The following is a 14,492-nucleotide window of genomic DNA, read 5'->3' as shown; positions in this document are numbered from 1 at the left end:
TGGAGAGGCCGCAGGTGCACGCCTACCCTCCATCCCCATTCCCTATGGGAGAGGTGGAGGCGAGCTGGGTGTGGAAGGCTGACGGTAAGACGGTCGGGGAGGAGTTCGAAGCTCATCACTGGCCATTAGAGATCAGGAAGTGGTTAGAGGTTCCTAGGATTCAGCCCAAACACTGGCCTAGGCTGCTGGGCCCTCGAACGTGGATGTGCCTCCTTGGGCCTGTCCTCGGGACCTCCCATCTGCCTCCCTCTGCTCAGCCCGGGAAAGGGAAGGCCACGCTCCCGATGTCAAGCTTCGGTCCAGGTGCCCAGAGCCCTCAGCTCCTGCAGGTGCCACCGCGGGGCCCTCGGCGCTGGGAGGAGCTGGCTCCCCACACCCCAGCCCCTCACAGGAAGAAAGGAAGCACGGGTTTCAAGGCAGGCTGGGTGGTATGGCTTTAATATTTTTTAGTATTACAATATATTCTTATAAAAAAAGGTGCGGGTCAAAAGGACACTGCCCATTCCGTACATCAGCCTCCTCTGTCCTCTGAGACCGCGGGCGAGAGCGGCCTTGGCAAGAAGGCGGCCCAGTGGGTGGGGACAGGATGGGGCCGGGGAGCCTGGGCCAGACCCTTCCCGGCCCCCTGGAGAACTTGCTCTTCCCGTGGCCCTAGACACACCTTACTTCCATCACGGGGGTGGGGGGTGGGGGGGCGGCGGGGTGCTGCAGGGGACAGTTAAATGGATTTTACATTGGACACAAAATTAGACAGAGGGAGACATTCACCGAGGGTGGCGGGAAGGGCCCTGGAAGAGACCAAGGAACACAGGCGTAAACATGAAGCACATCTAGGACCAAGGCGGCCGGCTCCACGGGGCACTGTTCCCTCGGTCCAAGGCACTCGTGGAGATCTGGTGACAGTGGCGTCTGGTGCCAGAGCCACTGGCCAGGTCTTGAAAACAATAAATAGAGAAGGGAACATCGGGGTGAGAAGCTAGAGCCCTGGAACAATGCATGTGTCCTCTAGAAACAGTGGAGTCCAACTGCTCTCCTGCGCACCCCACTTGTCTCCTTCTGCTTCCGTATCCCTCGTCTTCCATGGGGCACATCCAGTCTCCATAGCAGGTGGGAAGGCCAGGCTTTGGCACAGCTGTTGGATGGCAATGGAGCCCGACCTGTGCCCTGCCCTGTGGGTTAGGTGCACCCCAGCCAGGTGGGGAGAGGAGTCCGGAGGCCCCACCTACCACCTCCGCTCATCCCAATGCCAGCCCTCAGCGGGCTCCTGGGTGTGCCAACGAGTAGCACAGCCCTGCAGCTCTTCCCAGAAGCCTTCGCCTTGCCCTCCCCTGGGCTCCAGGATGGCCCTGCACCCAGGTCCCGGCCGCACTTATGTTTTCTCTAATCCTCCTCCTCAAACCAACACACATGCTGGGCTCACCAACCCTGTTTCTTCCCCGGAAGCTACTATGGCCCCACCGCCAGGGGTCTGATATGGAAAAAGAGGCAGCTGGAGCGTGGGCCCAGCCCACCAGTCTGTCCACTGGCAGTAACCCTGAGCCTGAGCCAGGAGCAGGTTAGAAGGGCAGACACATAAAGGGAGGGTCAGGAGAACAGGAGGCGAGGTGCCCGTGGATGGGGTGCAGGCAGAACGGAAGGTGAACTTGGGGAGGGGGGCGGTCATAATGAGTCCTGATGGAAGTGGCCTCACCGCCTCTTTTAGAAGACGTTTTGCTAAGATACAGCCATCGACTCACCCGCTCAGGGTGCAGAATGGGAAATGGGAATGGACAGGAGGACCAGAGTGAGCCCCTGGGAGGCAGGTTGAAGAACCAATCAGGTACCGATGATGGGGGTGGCCGTTCAGTCAGTGCCCTCCCCAGGAAGTCAGCCTCCCCAACTCCATCTGCCCAGCTTCCCCGCCTGCTCCAGCACAGGTCCGATGGCCTCGGAGGAGGAGACATCTCCGAGATGGTGTGTAAGTGCAGAGGGTAGCCCGGCCCTCAGGACCCTCTCAGGAATAGACCCCAGGGCTAGCCTCAGCCAGCCATCCACTCAGGGTTAGAGGGGGCCTCCTGAGTGCTGGACAGGATGGAGGTCCCCACAGCTCCTACCCTGAGGCAGACGTCAGAAAGAGTGCGGGGTCTGAGGAACGCGAGTGGTAGACTAGAAGGCTCTGGTGTGGGGCTGTCTGAGGTCAGTTTCTCAGGACCATGGCCCAGAGTCCCGATGCCCAAGGCACAAAGTATGGTGATGAGTGGGGGTCTTTGTTGCAACCCTTCCCTTATCAGACTCATCAAATACCTGATGGGGAGCTGTAACCAGGGAACCCATAGGTGGGTTTTCTGGGATTCTAGGTTAGCAGACAGGACGGAGGTGGCAGTGGGAAGGATGGGGGAGACTTAGACATGTGAGAGGCTGGAGTGAGTGGTGATGGAGAAAACAGGCTCTGCTACTCCGCGTCCTGAGGACTTGGTCCCTGTGGTACCCTCAGCATCTTTCCTGGAGCATGTCTAGGATACATAGCGCCTCTTCCTTTCCATCAGGAGCGCAGGGGGCTCCTAGATCCATGGCCCATCAGCCGCCTCTTGAGGGCTGGGAGCCTGGATCTCTCACCTGGTCTCAGGGTGCCCCCCTGCCCAGGTACTGCCCACCGCACATGAGAGCTGAGCAAGACCCAGGGACCTGTCCAGGCTGGATGTGGGTGGCTCTGTGCCAGCATGTGGGTGCCAAGCCTGTCAGGGAGGTCCCAGCGGGCCTCCGAGAGTGATGCTGGGGCCCGGAGGCAGGACGAGTGATGGGAAGAGGAGAGGGAGCAGCCCTTCAGGTCCATTTTGGAGACACCCGGTCCTGCCTCACGTAGCCGCACCCCGGGACCCAGCCCGGGGCTCTCAGCCGAGCACCACGTGGTTAAGTGTCCTGCCGCCTCCACGCCGCCCCTGGCCATCCCTGTCTCCTGGCCTCCGGCGCGGCCAGTCCCAAGTCAGCAGTTCAGCCTGTTGATGGCCCGCTCCCGGGTCACTTCCAGGGCCAGGTTCCCCGACCGCTTGCGGCTGCGCTTGAGCTTGCACAAGTCCTTGTCGAAAACCTCCCCGGAGCGCAGGGCTGACACCAGGTCGTCGAACTCGCCGCCCTCCTCCAGCGTGTTGCCCGCGTGGACCTTCCGCTGCCGCTGCCACCGCTCCCGTTCCCGCTGCTCCTTCAGCTGCAGCGGAGGGGGACAGGCTGAGGCTGGGCAGCCACCCCCAGACCTACAGGCCATGTCACCCAGCAGGGGACCTCCCCCACTGTGCCCTGGATGCCAGTGTTCACCAACTGCCATCCCCACCACCACCACCCAGGATGCCCTGTGCTCTCTCCTCTAAGGCGGAATACATTCTCTCCCCTGTGGGGCAGGGGGATTGACATCAATCTCTACAGTGGTTCTCGGCCCCTGTCCTCCTCACACACCCCAATCATTGACCCCTGGGGGCACCCCACTGGGACCTGCCTCTCACCCTGCCTGCCACTCACCATGGCTTCCATGCGCACCCGCCGCTCCTCCTCTTCCTTCCTCCTCCTCATGGCCTCCAGGTCCTGCCGGGCCTCTGAGAAGGCCTGCAGGAAGGTGTCGAAGATGCCAAAGAACTCGTCAGGCTGCATCTTGCTGTCCTGCTCCCCAAAGTGCACCAGGGCCTTGGAGAACTGTCAGGGGGAGAAGAGGTTAGAGAATCACCCCTGAGCACCACAGGCCACATGGTTAGCTGGGTGCCAGCCAGAGCTGAGTCCAGGCCGAAGCTGGGGCATTTGGATATGGGGTCAGGGCTGGAGAAGGGGAGACCCCCTTGTCAGCAGGGTGCAGACAAGACTGAAGGAAAAGGTGGAGGTAGACACCCTCAGGACGTGGGGGTCCAAACTGGCTGACAAGGCTGCCTAGAGCCACTTCTGGGGTGAGTGCGGGGCAGGAGCTACAGACCTTGGGACCGAACTGCCTGGTCAGAAATCAGAAGGACCTCAGAGATCATAGTTATTGGGCTAGTTGTCCTGTGCCTTGGTTTTCTCATCTGTAAAGTGGGGATGATGATAATAGAACCTACTTCAGTGTTGTTGTGAGGCTTAACGCGTTAACAGAGGTAACCAGGCACTGCTCTGCAGTGAGAGCACCATCTCTGACCCACTCAGAGTCCTCCAAGAAAGACCTCCCTGCCCTGTGTGTGCTCCATGGGCCCGTGTGAGTGCTCCTGTGAGCATCTCAGCACTGCTGGACCTCAGGCCCCATTCCGGACCCCCTGAAGGACAAGTGTTTTACTAAAACTCCCACAAACAAGTCCACGTGCAAGTCAGTGTGAGAGGCAGGAACTGAGGCCAAAGCTGAGCACCAGCCATTCTAACCCAATTCTGTCCAGCACAGCCGGGCAGCCTGGGCAGTTACCGAACCTCTCTGGATCTCAGTGCACGTATCTGTGGAAAGTGCCAATAACCATTCAACAAACCCATAGAGTGCGCAGTGAGCCTGCGGTGAAGCAGTGCGCTGCTCAGCACCTGAAGATTGGGTAGGATCTTTGCATTAGAGTTACTATTGCCTCCTTTTGGGAGTGAGGATGTGGTTGGTCCTCGGGGCTCTGCGACTCTGGGTCTGTCCCTTCTGGGGCACCGAGTAGGCGGGGTGAAGGAGCCCCATCGACGTAAGGCTGAGTTGGAGAGGGCTGGGGTGGGCTAGGCTAGGGTGAGCGGAGGCTTGGGCCCCTCACCTTGTCTCGGGCCTCGCTGAGCTGGTCCTCTAGCTCAGAGAAGCTAAAGCTGGACACCGTGATGAAGTCGCTCATAACAGGGACGAATTTGTCGTTTGGTTCCCGTGCCTGGCGTTTCTGATATTCCAGCTCCTGAGGGGGAGAGGGAAGTTCTGGTTAGACTAGTGGTGGGTCACCGCCCCGCCCACCCTGCCTGTCAGTCATAGGGCGATGGGCCTTCCTTTGGAAGAGGAACACCCTGGGTGTCCGTTCTAAGGGCAGCAAAGATTGTGAGAGTTATCAGCCAGCCCACCCGCCTCTATCCTGCCCTCACCCACCCTGCCATTTTCCTGTCTCTAGACCTGGGCTACCCAAGTGTGGCCTGCCACCAGCCGCGTCGGCCTCACCTGGGGAAGGTGAAGAAACAGACTCTCGGGTCCCACCCAGACCTCTGGGATCAGAGTCTGCCTCTTAGCAAGACCCCCAGGTGACCGTGTGCACATCCAAGCGGGAGACGCATTCCTAAATCTCGCTGACACTGCTGGCCGGGGACCACGCTATGGGAAACACTTGACAAATTGGCTGTCACCCTCAGATCGGCAGTGAAAGGTTCTTCCTCATCTTTAACTTCATTCTCTAAGCTCATTCTCTGTACCCGTAACACCCCCACACATTCTCCATACCTGTAACACCCCCCCCCCCCACACACACACATGTACTCAGTGAAGATGGGTATAGGGGACAAAGGGTTGGGGACATCCCCACACTGAGCCAGCCTAGCCCAGGGCCAGAGACAGTGTCATCAGAGGAGCCATCAGAGCAGGAATGGTGGCAACCAAAGACCTAGGTCTCCAGTAAAGAGTGAAGCCAGGCCTGGGAGGAGGTAAGGAGACATAAGGCAGGGACCCTTGGGGATAGTGGTCCCCAGTGTCACAGGGTGCCTCCTGCCCCTCACCGGCGCCCAAAGCACGTGGGTCCTCTTTCCCACCTACCGGAATCAGAGTTAAGCATGTGTCTGATCTATGGTTCAGTCCACTCCTCCGCCTAGTACACATGTTGGCAGGGACCGGGTTAGTGTCAGGGTCCCTCTTTGAGAGACTAACTTTAAGCCCCGGATAAGCCTATCATCCTCCCAGAGGCTGGCTCTGTGCTAGAGGCTGTGCTCATTATTCTCTTACCCAAGCCATGAGCGCTGGGCCGGGCATGCATCTGACAGGGTCTGCTGCCTGGGGGCCTACCGTCTGACCCAGTGCCCCTGACTGCAGCCCCTCACTCTCACTCATCAGGAATGATGTACTCACCATCTCGACCTCTCTGAGGCCCTTTCTGAGACTGCTGATCTCCTTCTCCAGTTCTGCCAGGCTGTGGAGGGACACAGAGGGAGGGATAGGAGATGAAAGTAGTCCAGGAGAAGGCACTTTGAAATCCCGAGGCCTGGGGGTCAGTGGGCCTGAGCCCCAGTCCTGCATTGGCCACTAACAAGTAGCCAACCTCCGCCTTCCTCCCCACCCACCGTGCTCTGTTGGTGCTGCTATAGAATCACAGGGGTGAAACTTATGCTCTATAGATCCCCTGAGATCAGACATGGCAGGTTCCTAACACATGGCCTCTGGCATGGATTTATTTTTTACCGCCAGGGAAGAGGTATAAGTTCATAACTTGTAAGTATTACACTTGTAAGCAGTAAGCATTTGATGATGCTAGCAATGTACCACTGCATTTCTCCTTCTACTGAAGATGCTTCTAACAACTTATATATGTTCAGGTCTTACTTTGGTGCCCCACCCATCGCTCCTTGGACCATTCACTGCAGTGCACAGTCCTGACTTCTGCTATGAGCCCTTTTTCTGGGAGCCAGAGAGTAATGCCCCACCCCCGGAGCCCCTCAGCCAGTGACAGACAGGAGATGGTGTATGATGTCCCAGGTCCCTCACCACTTGGTAAGTCTAGAAGAGTGTCTTGCACTATCTCCCTTACTTCCTTGGAAAGGGTCAAGCTCCAGCTGCCCCCAGTGGTAGCTGGTGGAATGACACTCCCATTAGTAGCCTTCCCACCCCTGGCTCACTTTCCCACCCCCACTCTGATTCCTGGGAGATCCCTGAATAAAGGTTTGAAGAGCAAATAGTCTGTCTTCATTTGGCAGACCCTGAGACACTGCCCCTCCCTACTCAGCCCAGAGTAGACCCAAGGAAGACATGTGGACAGAGCGAGTGTGGACATGAGAGGATGCGGCCTCGGAGGGACCCCTCACTTGACTTTGGCGGCTTCTGGAAGATGCTGCAGTTCTGAGGGCATGTTCAGGATGTCGGGGAAGTGCTTCTCCAGGATCATGATCATGTAATGGAGCAGAGAGATGTTCCTGTGGGTGAAAGGCAGCTTGTAGCTAAGGGGACGAGGGTCAGTAGGAAACCAGGCAGAGGTATACAGGAGAGAGGCCACGGGTTGGGTTGGAAATGCAGGGAGGGCCCAAGGGATGAGGGGCAAGGCTAGGGGGGTGGGGGTGATGGAGGCTCAGGAAGCAGGCAGATCGCACCTGTCGATGCTGGACTTGGTATCGGCAATCTTGTTGAGGCTGGCCACCCGGAACCCGTAGGCGCCCCCACGCTGCCCCTTGTTCATGAAGTTCCCGATGGCCAGGACGATCTCCAGCATCTGCTTCAGACGCCTGCTGCGGATCAGCTCCCGGGAGGCCAGCAGGATGGCTGGGAGGGGGAGGGGGGGCAGTTCAGATCCTTACAGACCGGGCCAGGGCAGCTGGTCCCCTCACACCCCAACATGGTGCCACCACAAAGTCCAGAAAAGGGGCTGCAAGTGTCTTGTACTCTCAGAGGGGCAGGAATCATGCCCAAGCCATCACAGACCAGCTACCCCACCCCTGCCCACCTCCAGTGCAGGGACCAACTTGCCAAATGCCAATTTGCCAAATAACACATTCTTAGAATGTGCCAACTCTTCCTAAGAATATATTCAAGAATATATTTTTCTTGTGGATATTAAAAGATTATGAATATAGTCTTCCTCTGGATATATATATATAAAAGCATATAATACTTTCACTTTTCTAAACTTAGTGATTGAAGTTTAAATTTTAGCATTTTACATATTGTGGGACTATCCTTACCTCTTTTGAAATGTTGGATTTTATTGAGTATTTTTGAAAAGAAAAAAATTCTCTCAAATTAAATTATAACATGTCACCAACTGTAATATTCCCAAATTACTTTTGTCCTACAAGATAATTGTGTGCTTTGTAGATGATGGTGTCTTTGATTAAATAAGTGACTTGACATCTGTTGAATATCATTTTTAAAAACATTCTAACCTTCAGGTATTTTAGCCATTTTATCTTCTTAAGTAATGGATTTGCTAGAAACTCAAATTAAGCTAGCGGTGACCAGAACTTCTGTAATTAAGTCTAACATGGATAGCATGGCCCTTTCTCAGCTACTATGTATTTATGGTAAATGTGCAGAATCAGGAGACAAGTCCTACACTGAAATGTTGACTACTAGCTGTGGAATTTACCTTTTGGTTATTAAATGTGGTGTTAAGAAGACCAAACTAGCCTATGATCTTCGGCTTATGCCAAATTGAACATGCTTTAAGATGCTGCTACGAAGACAAAATGAGAACCATCTGCTAAATATGTGCAGAAAATCTTCAAGACAGAAAACCTTCAAGACAATCTTCAAGGTAAATGTAGGAGAAGAAGAAGAAAAAAGAGAAGGTGGAGAAGAGAGGAAGGGAGAAGAAGAGGAGGAGGGGGGTGGGAGAAGGGAAAGAAGGGGAAGGAGAGTAATATAGAAGGATTGTCAGTAGCTTCTGAAGTTGAACATGTACATATTCTATGACTGTTATACTTGAAGGGCATTTGAGTGGTTTCCAGCCCATCCCTTAAATTATAAATACCCTGGTTAAATAAATTATGGTATATTGATAAATGGAGTAAAATGCAGCCCTGAGAATGAATAACCCACTGCTACATGTAACTACACTGACACACAATCATAATGTTGAGTAAAAGAAACAAGTATGGTGAGGACAGGGTCAGTGATGCAGAACTGGGGAGGCTGTCCCACTTCTATAAAGTTCAAGCTGGACAAAACTTTTAGAGGAGAGGAGAGCAATGGTTGGAGCGGGTAATGTTTGAGATGGGTGGCATGAAAAAGGGGCTAGAAATACTCCACTCAACAGGATGTCAATCACACCAGTGAGCTCATGTCACCATAATTCCCCAACTAGGAATCATGATTCTGTGTCCTTTTCCACATGCACATTTCAATAAAAAGTTTACTTTAAAATAGAACTACTTATAAAAGTTTCCAGCAGTTTTTATTGGTTGGGATAGTTTCTCTTTGGTTGATATGCTATTTGAAAAATCTGCAAAGGAATCCTCTTGAAAATGCTGAAATGTTAGCAAAACAGATGACAAGGGTTCAAAGGAAGTCAGTGCAAATGGGGAGAGTCCCGTGTGCAGAGCAGACAGTTCAGAAACGTTCAGAAGAATAATGGGCTCATGAATGCATTCATAAGAGCATGTTTACATTTGAAACAATATTCATCTTGACTATATTCAGTAAATGTATTCATAATAACAATCAGTAAATTTAGTATATTCAAAAACGAACATATTCATAAGAATATATTCAAGAAACATTTATGAATATATTCATAAAAGAATTGGTACATTTGTCAAGCTTGGGGAATGGGCCCAGAGGACCTTCTGAGAGGTGGAGGGTGTGTGGAGTGGTGTCAATAGCTCACCCAGGAGCATTTCCTCGGAGAACTGAGAGAAATATGAACCCCAGTCCTGCACCATCCTCTGTCCCCACCCCGTCGAGCCCACTGACCTGATTCTGTAAGATATACTTGAGCCTCCTCGCCCACCCTTGGGAGGGAGGAGACCTATGGACCCTTCTAGAACAGTAGCTATAGTGATGGTGACCTTCAGGGCAGGTTTTGCCATCTAACCACACCTCGCTCTGCCTGGTGATATGAAAGGCGGACTCCTCTCGGCTGCAGTGACTAACTTGGGGAGAGTTGAGGAGTGGCCCTGGGAATAGGAAGTCATCCGGAGTAAAGCCACTGGATGGCTAAGCTACTCTAGTTCCACAGCCCCAAGTGCTACGGCTTCTATTTCTCCACTGACCCAAGAGACACAAGTAACTGAGCACATATGTCGTGTGCCTCAGGCCCCGAGGGCAGTGGGCAGTAGGACAAAGAAAGCTGTGTGAAGGGAAGGGTGCCCGTTGGCAGGGGCAGGAGGTGTGGGGCCACCACTGACCTGGCTCCCCATTTCTCACATCACAGATCATGGCCAACCTGAAGTGCCCTCGTTGGGTGTGAGTGCTCGTGTGTGGATGTGAGCGTTTGTGTGTGGGTGTGAGCACGTGTGCATGTGTGTCAGGATCCAAATCACAGAAGATATCTGCCTCTCGCTCTGTCATGCCACACCTGCCCCCAGAAACCTCCCTGAAGCAGCTTGGAGAACTCCAGAAAGGACCATTCTCTGGATGGGCATCCCAGGACGTGCCAGCAGCCCTGGTGTCCAGCAGAGGGGGCCCATGCTCTGCCCCCAGCTAGTCCCCCTCAGCATTCTGGACACAGCCTCCCCAGTTCTGCGTCACTGACCCTGTCCTCACCACCAATGGGCCTCTCAGCCTGGCCTGCATCCCCCGCCTGTCCCCATGGCTACCCACCATCCTACCACCTGCCTCTGCCCACTCCTGCCCCTCAGCCTCCATCTCTGCCATCCCCTGGGGAGTACTCCAGGAGGAGAGTGAGGGGATGGATTTTGAAGAACAACATTGTGTTCCAGTCCTGACTCCACCATGCACCAGTCACATGGCCTGAGGCAGCATTGCCCAATCATCTCAGAATTGAGAGCCCTGCCCCCACAGGGTTGTGGTGAGGACCACGAGACCATCCGAGAGGAGTGTTTCATACAGTGCTGGGCACATAGCTCTCATTTAATAACAAAGCGCTCGTCTGGACAAGGCCTGTCTGTGTAGGACGGGGTTCTTGCACCCAGAAAACCAGACACCACCCGGGGTCACCTTGCTCATTTTCTACCTTCCGAGAAGCTCACACTTAAAACGATATGCCCAGTAGTCTCCTATGAGGGAGCACCTCTCCAGCAGGTAAAGGTGGATGAGCTTAAAGCATGCCAGGAACTGCTCTCGGTGCTTGCTATTACCGGTCCCCCCTTATCTGCGGGGGGTTATGTTCCAAAATCCCCAGTGGATGCCCCAAACCAAGGACAGTACCGAATCCTATGCATACTGTGATTCTTCCTAGAAGTACATACTTACGATAAAGTTTAATTTATGAGTTAGGCACCGGAAGAGATGAACAATAACCATTAGTACATTAGGACAATTACAGCAGTAAGTTATGTGAACATGGCCTCTCTCTCTGATAGTGGACACGGCTCCTAAGTGACTAATAAGGGGCGTGTTTCCAGCATGGATATTCTGGACAAAGGGATGGCTCATGCCCCAGGTGGAACGGAGTGGGATGGCATGAGAGTTCTTAATGCTACTCAGAACAGCACACAATTTAAAGCTCAAGAATTGTCTATTTCTGTAACCTTCCTTTTAATATTTTTGGATGATGTTGACTGCAGGTAGCTGAAACCATGGAAACTCCAGACAAATGTTATCATGTTTTCAGCATCTCTGTTCCATGCTAGGGCAGATGTCACAGATCCTCGCCCAAGAGTTTGCATGCTGAGGCAAAGGAATGTGTCCATGCGTGGCACATGAGAGAACATACTCAAGTGCATATATCTACAAAATCAGCGTTAGAGTTTGTGTTTGATTTTGGATTTGGGGGGGATTTTCCTCTTCCTGTTCCTGGACTCCCTCCCCAGCCTCCCCAGATACCCCTCCTCTCCGGCTTCATTTTCCTCTTCCTCAACCCCCTCAGCCCTACCTTCCACTTTGGGCTTGGCCTCAGCCAGCCGCTCCTGGAACTTCTTCTTGAAGAAGAGGGCCTGCAGGCGCTGCTGGTAGTGGTCGATCCTGTGGACAGGGAGGCTGTGTCACAGGCGGCCCCCTCCGGCCCCGGCCCCAGCCCCGGCCCCAGAAGCCAGACAGGCCCCTCCACAGCCAGCCTCTCCCCGCCCCTCCTGCCACACCCATGGCCGACCTGCTCATTTCATAGAGGAAGCGGTCAGCGCGGGCCATCCGCTCGATCTCGTGCTTGTGCTCCTCGAGGAGGTCAATGTCACTCTTCTCCGGGATGAACTTGAGGAGCTGCAAAGAGCAGGTGAAGGTCAGACAGGAAGCTGGTAGGGTGGCACAGCACACATAAACCCACACTAACAAGCTCAACCTGGGGAGGCGCCCCCTTAAGAGTCAGGCATCCTCTGAGGATGGTCTGTATTTCCTCTGCCCGAAAGGAACAGCAGGGCATCCGGTTCTAGACTTCTTTCCTCCCTCCCTTCCTTCCTTCTTCCTTTTTTTTTTTTTTTTTTTTTTTTTTTTTTTACTTTTTTATAATTAAGAAATAACTTACATAGAGCAAAGTACATTCTTCTTAAATATACAGCTCAGTGATTTTCTTCTTTTAAAACCTTTATTGAGATTGTATATACAGAGTAAAACATGCCCCTTTAATTGTGCATGTCCATGAGTTTTATGAAACTACCCACCACCACCCAGACAAGATGCATATTTCCTTCCCACCAGAAAGTTCCTTTGTGTCAATTTAACCAGCCAGCCCACCGCTCCACACAACACAGCCTCTCGGCTGAAGTTTGTCCCCTTAGGGTTGATGTGCCTATTCTTGAATCTCTTATAAATGGACTCAAGGTGTGTGTTCCCTTTAGTGTCTGCCTTCTTTCACTCAACACAGTGTCTGAGATTCATCCATGCTGTTAGTATGGATGGTCTGTTTCTTGTTCATTGCTGAGTAGTATTCCACTACAGCGACATACCACAGTCCATGCTTTCCTACCGATAGACAGTGGGCCGCTCACAGGTGGGGGTCTGAGTGTATCCCAAGTGCTTTTCCAGATGACTGTCTGGAATGACAATTCCCATTGCCTGCCCTCCCAGCCCACACTGGGGATGGCCGGTCTTTCTAATCTCAGCTGTTCCGGTGGGCGTGTGGGGCCATTTCATACCCCTCACTTCCACCGTGTTTCTCTGATGACTGAGAAGAGCCACTTAGAAATGCTCCTTCATGAAGTACTTGCTCAAGCTTTTGCTCATTTTTAAGTGCAGTTGTCTGCCATATTCTCACTGATTTGTAGAGTTCTGTATTCTATATATGAGGTCTTTGCTCGATATACCGAAGGCAAACATCCTCTAAGGTTTGGCTTGTCTTTCATTCTAATATAAAATAACGTAATATAACAGTGCCTTGGATGAGCAGAGTTCAGGATTTTAATGAAGTCCGGTTAATGGCGGTTGGGGTTGGCTAAGGGAAGTTTCCAGAAACCTCTCCGCCACTCCTCCAGCCTCCAGCCTGATTGCTCCTTGACCACTGGGTCTCTTGGGGGGTGGCTGTCGGGAAGGGGTTCGCCGCCCCCCTCGAGGGGCTCACCTGCTCCAACATGTCCTTGGCGAGGTCCTCCTGCTCATCCATCTTCAGGACGGCCTGGCGGATCTCCTCATTCGAGAGCTTCAACCTAGGCAGAGCCCAGCCCTGAGCAGCCTGGAGGGTGGGTGTCCGCTCCGGACAGACTCCCTTCACTTCTCCCAACTCCCTCACGGAACATGGAGCACAGAGCACTTCGGAGAGTCCTCCCCAGCTCTGGGAAAGCCTCCTTAGACTACACTAACTTGGTTCACTCCACAAAACTCAAGGAGTCCTTTTAGACTCTGACAATGGTGCCTAAGTCTCTGTGAGAGCTGACCGAGGGACAGGGCGTTTGGGAGTAAAGGGGCATCTTGGGTGCAGCCTGAGACATGGGGAGATCTTCCATGGGGTCCTGATCTTCCTCCTCCTCTTCCTGCCAAAAATATCAGTAGCATCTCCCTGGGAGCTCAGGAGGAGGGCAGGCCTCTGAGGGGCAGCTTCCTGCTTCCCTCATTCTGGGCAGACAGAACCACCTCAGTCTGTAACAGCCTCAGCTCCCACACAGCTGTTCAATCAGGTTTATCCTTTTGCTGTCTGCGGAGGGGGAGGAGCCCACCCCCAACACACACACACACACACACACACACACACACACACACACACACACATACACACTCCTTCCCAGCCCCTCCAGGTGCTCAGCCAATGGGAGCCCTGGGGTGCAGACCTCTCCCCCACCCTCAAGGGGGAGGAACAGAGGCCTGGGCCCTTGTGGGAGGAAAGGAGGGGTGGGTGTCCCAGGGGCAGCTGGGGCAGCACTAAGAATAGTCTGGGAGGCAGTGCCCTCTGACCCTGGCCCAGGCGGGAGGCCCCGCACAGAAGCTGTGCTGTTAGTGCACATACTGCCCTGTTTGTTCTGCGGCCACGGGAAATGCTTGGGGGCTGAGATCATGCTGCTCTGTGGCCTGAGCCTGGGGGCCTCCTTGGGCTCAGAGCCACTCCACCGGCAGACACTGGCCAGGCTGGTCAGGGGCCTCGAGATGGGGCAGTTTCCTGCGAGCAGAGCCCCACACTGCTGCTGACATGGGTTCCCGGGGAGGGTTCTAGATCAGGGCCCGTCCTCTTTCCCAGAGGGCAGTGGACAGGGGAGGCCAGAGGCTGCTGTCACCCCAGTCCTCGGCCACCTACTTCCTCCAGGTATTCAAGTCAACCATCTCCCTCCACAGCCCCATCTCAGTCCTCTGCTTCCTGGGGCCCATCCCCTCCCACCAGGAGGGT

At 53.9% G+C, this 14,492-nt stretch overlaps 1 protein-coding gene across 2 annotated transcripts in view; it reads right to left on the bottom strand.

Moving 5' to 3' along the window:
- Window positions 1-25: 25 nt before the first annotated feature.
- The window catches only part of DAAM2 (dishevelled associated activator of morphogenesis 2), a 106,187-nt gene continuing 91,720 nt past the window's right edge, over window positions 26-14,492 (bottom strand). For both annotated transcript variants that reach the window (XM_084890082.1, XM_084890083.1), the window contains 9 exons: window positions 13,239-13,323; window positions 11,838-11,944; window positions 11,622-11,710; window positions 7,222-7,390; window positions 6,940-7,047; window positions 5,990-6,050; window positions 4,710-4,841; window positions 3,493-3,663; window positions 26-3,184 (listed from right to left, as the gene is read on the bottom strand). In XM_084890082.1, the coding sequence (XP_084746208.1) occupies window positions 2,963-3,184; window positions 3,493-3,663; window positions 4,710-4,841; window positions 5,990-6,050; window positions 6,940-7,047; window positions 7,222-7,390; window positions 11,622-11,710; window positions 11,838-11,944; window positions 13,239-13,323 (1,144 nt within the window). In that variant the 3' untranslated portion in view covers window positions 26-2,962. The remainder of the gene's footprint in view (window positions 3,185-3,492; window positions 3,664-4,709; window positions 4,842-5,989; window positions 6,051-6,939; window positions 7,048-7,221; window positions 7,391-11,621; window positions 11,711-11,837; window positions 11,945-13,238; window positions 13,324-14,492) is intronic.

Source organism: Pipistrellus hanaki (genome assembly GCF_964339955.1).
Source record: "Pipistrellus hanaki genome assembly, chromosome: 7".
Lineage (NCBI taxonomy): Eukaryota > Metazoa > Chordata > Mammalia > Chiroptera > Vespertilionidae > Pipistrellus > Pipistrellus hanaki.
The sequence above is the reverse complement of the archived record's forward strand: the minus strand, read 5'-3'. Positions and strand labels throughout refer to the sequence as shown.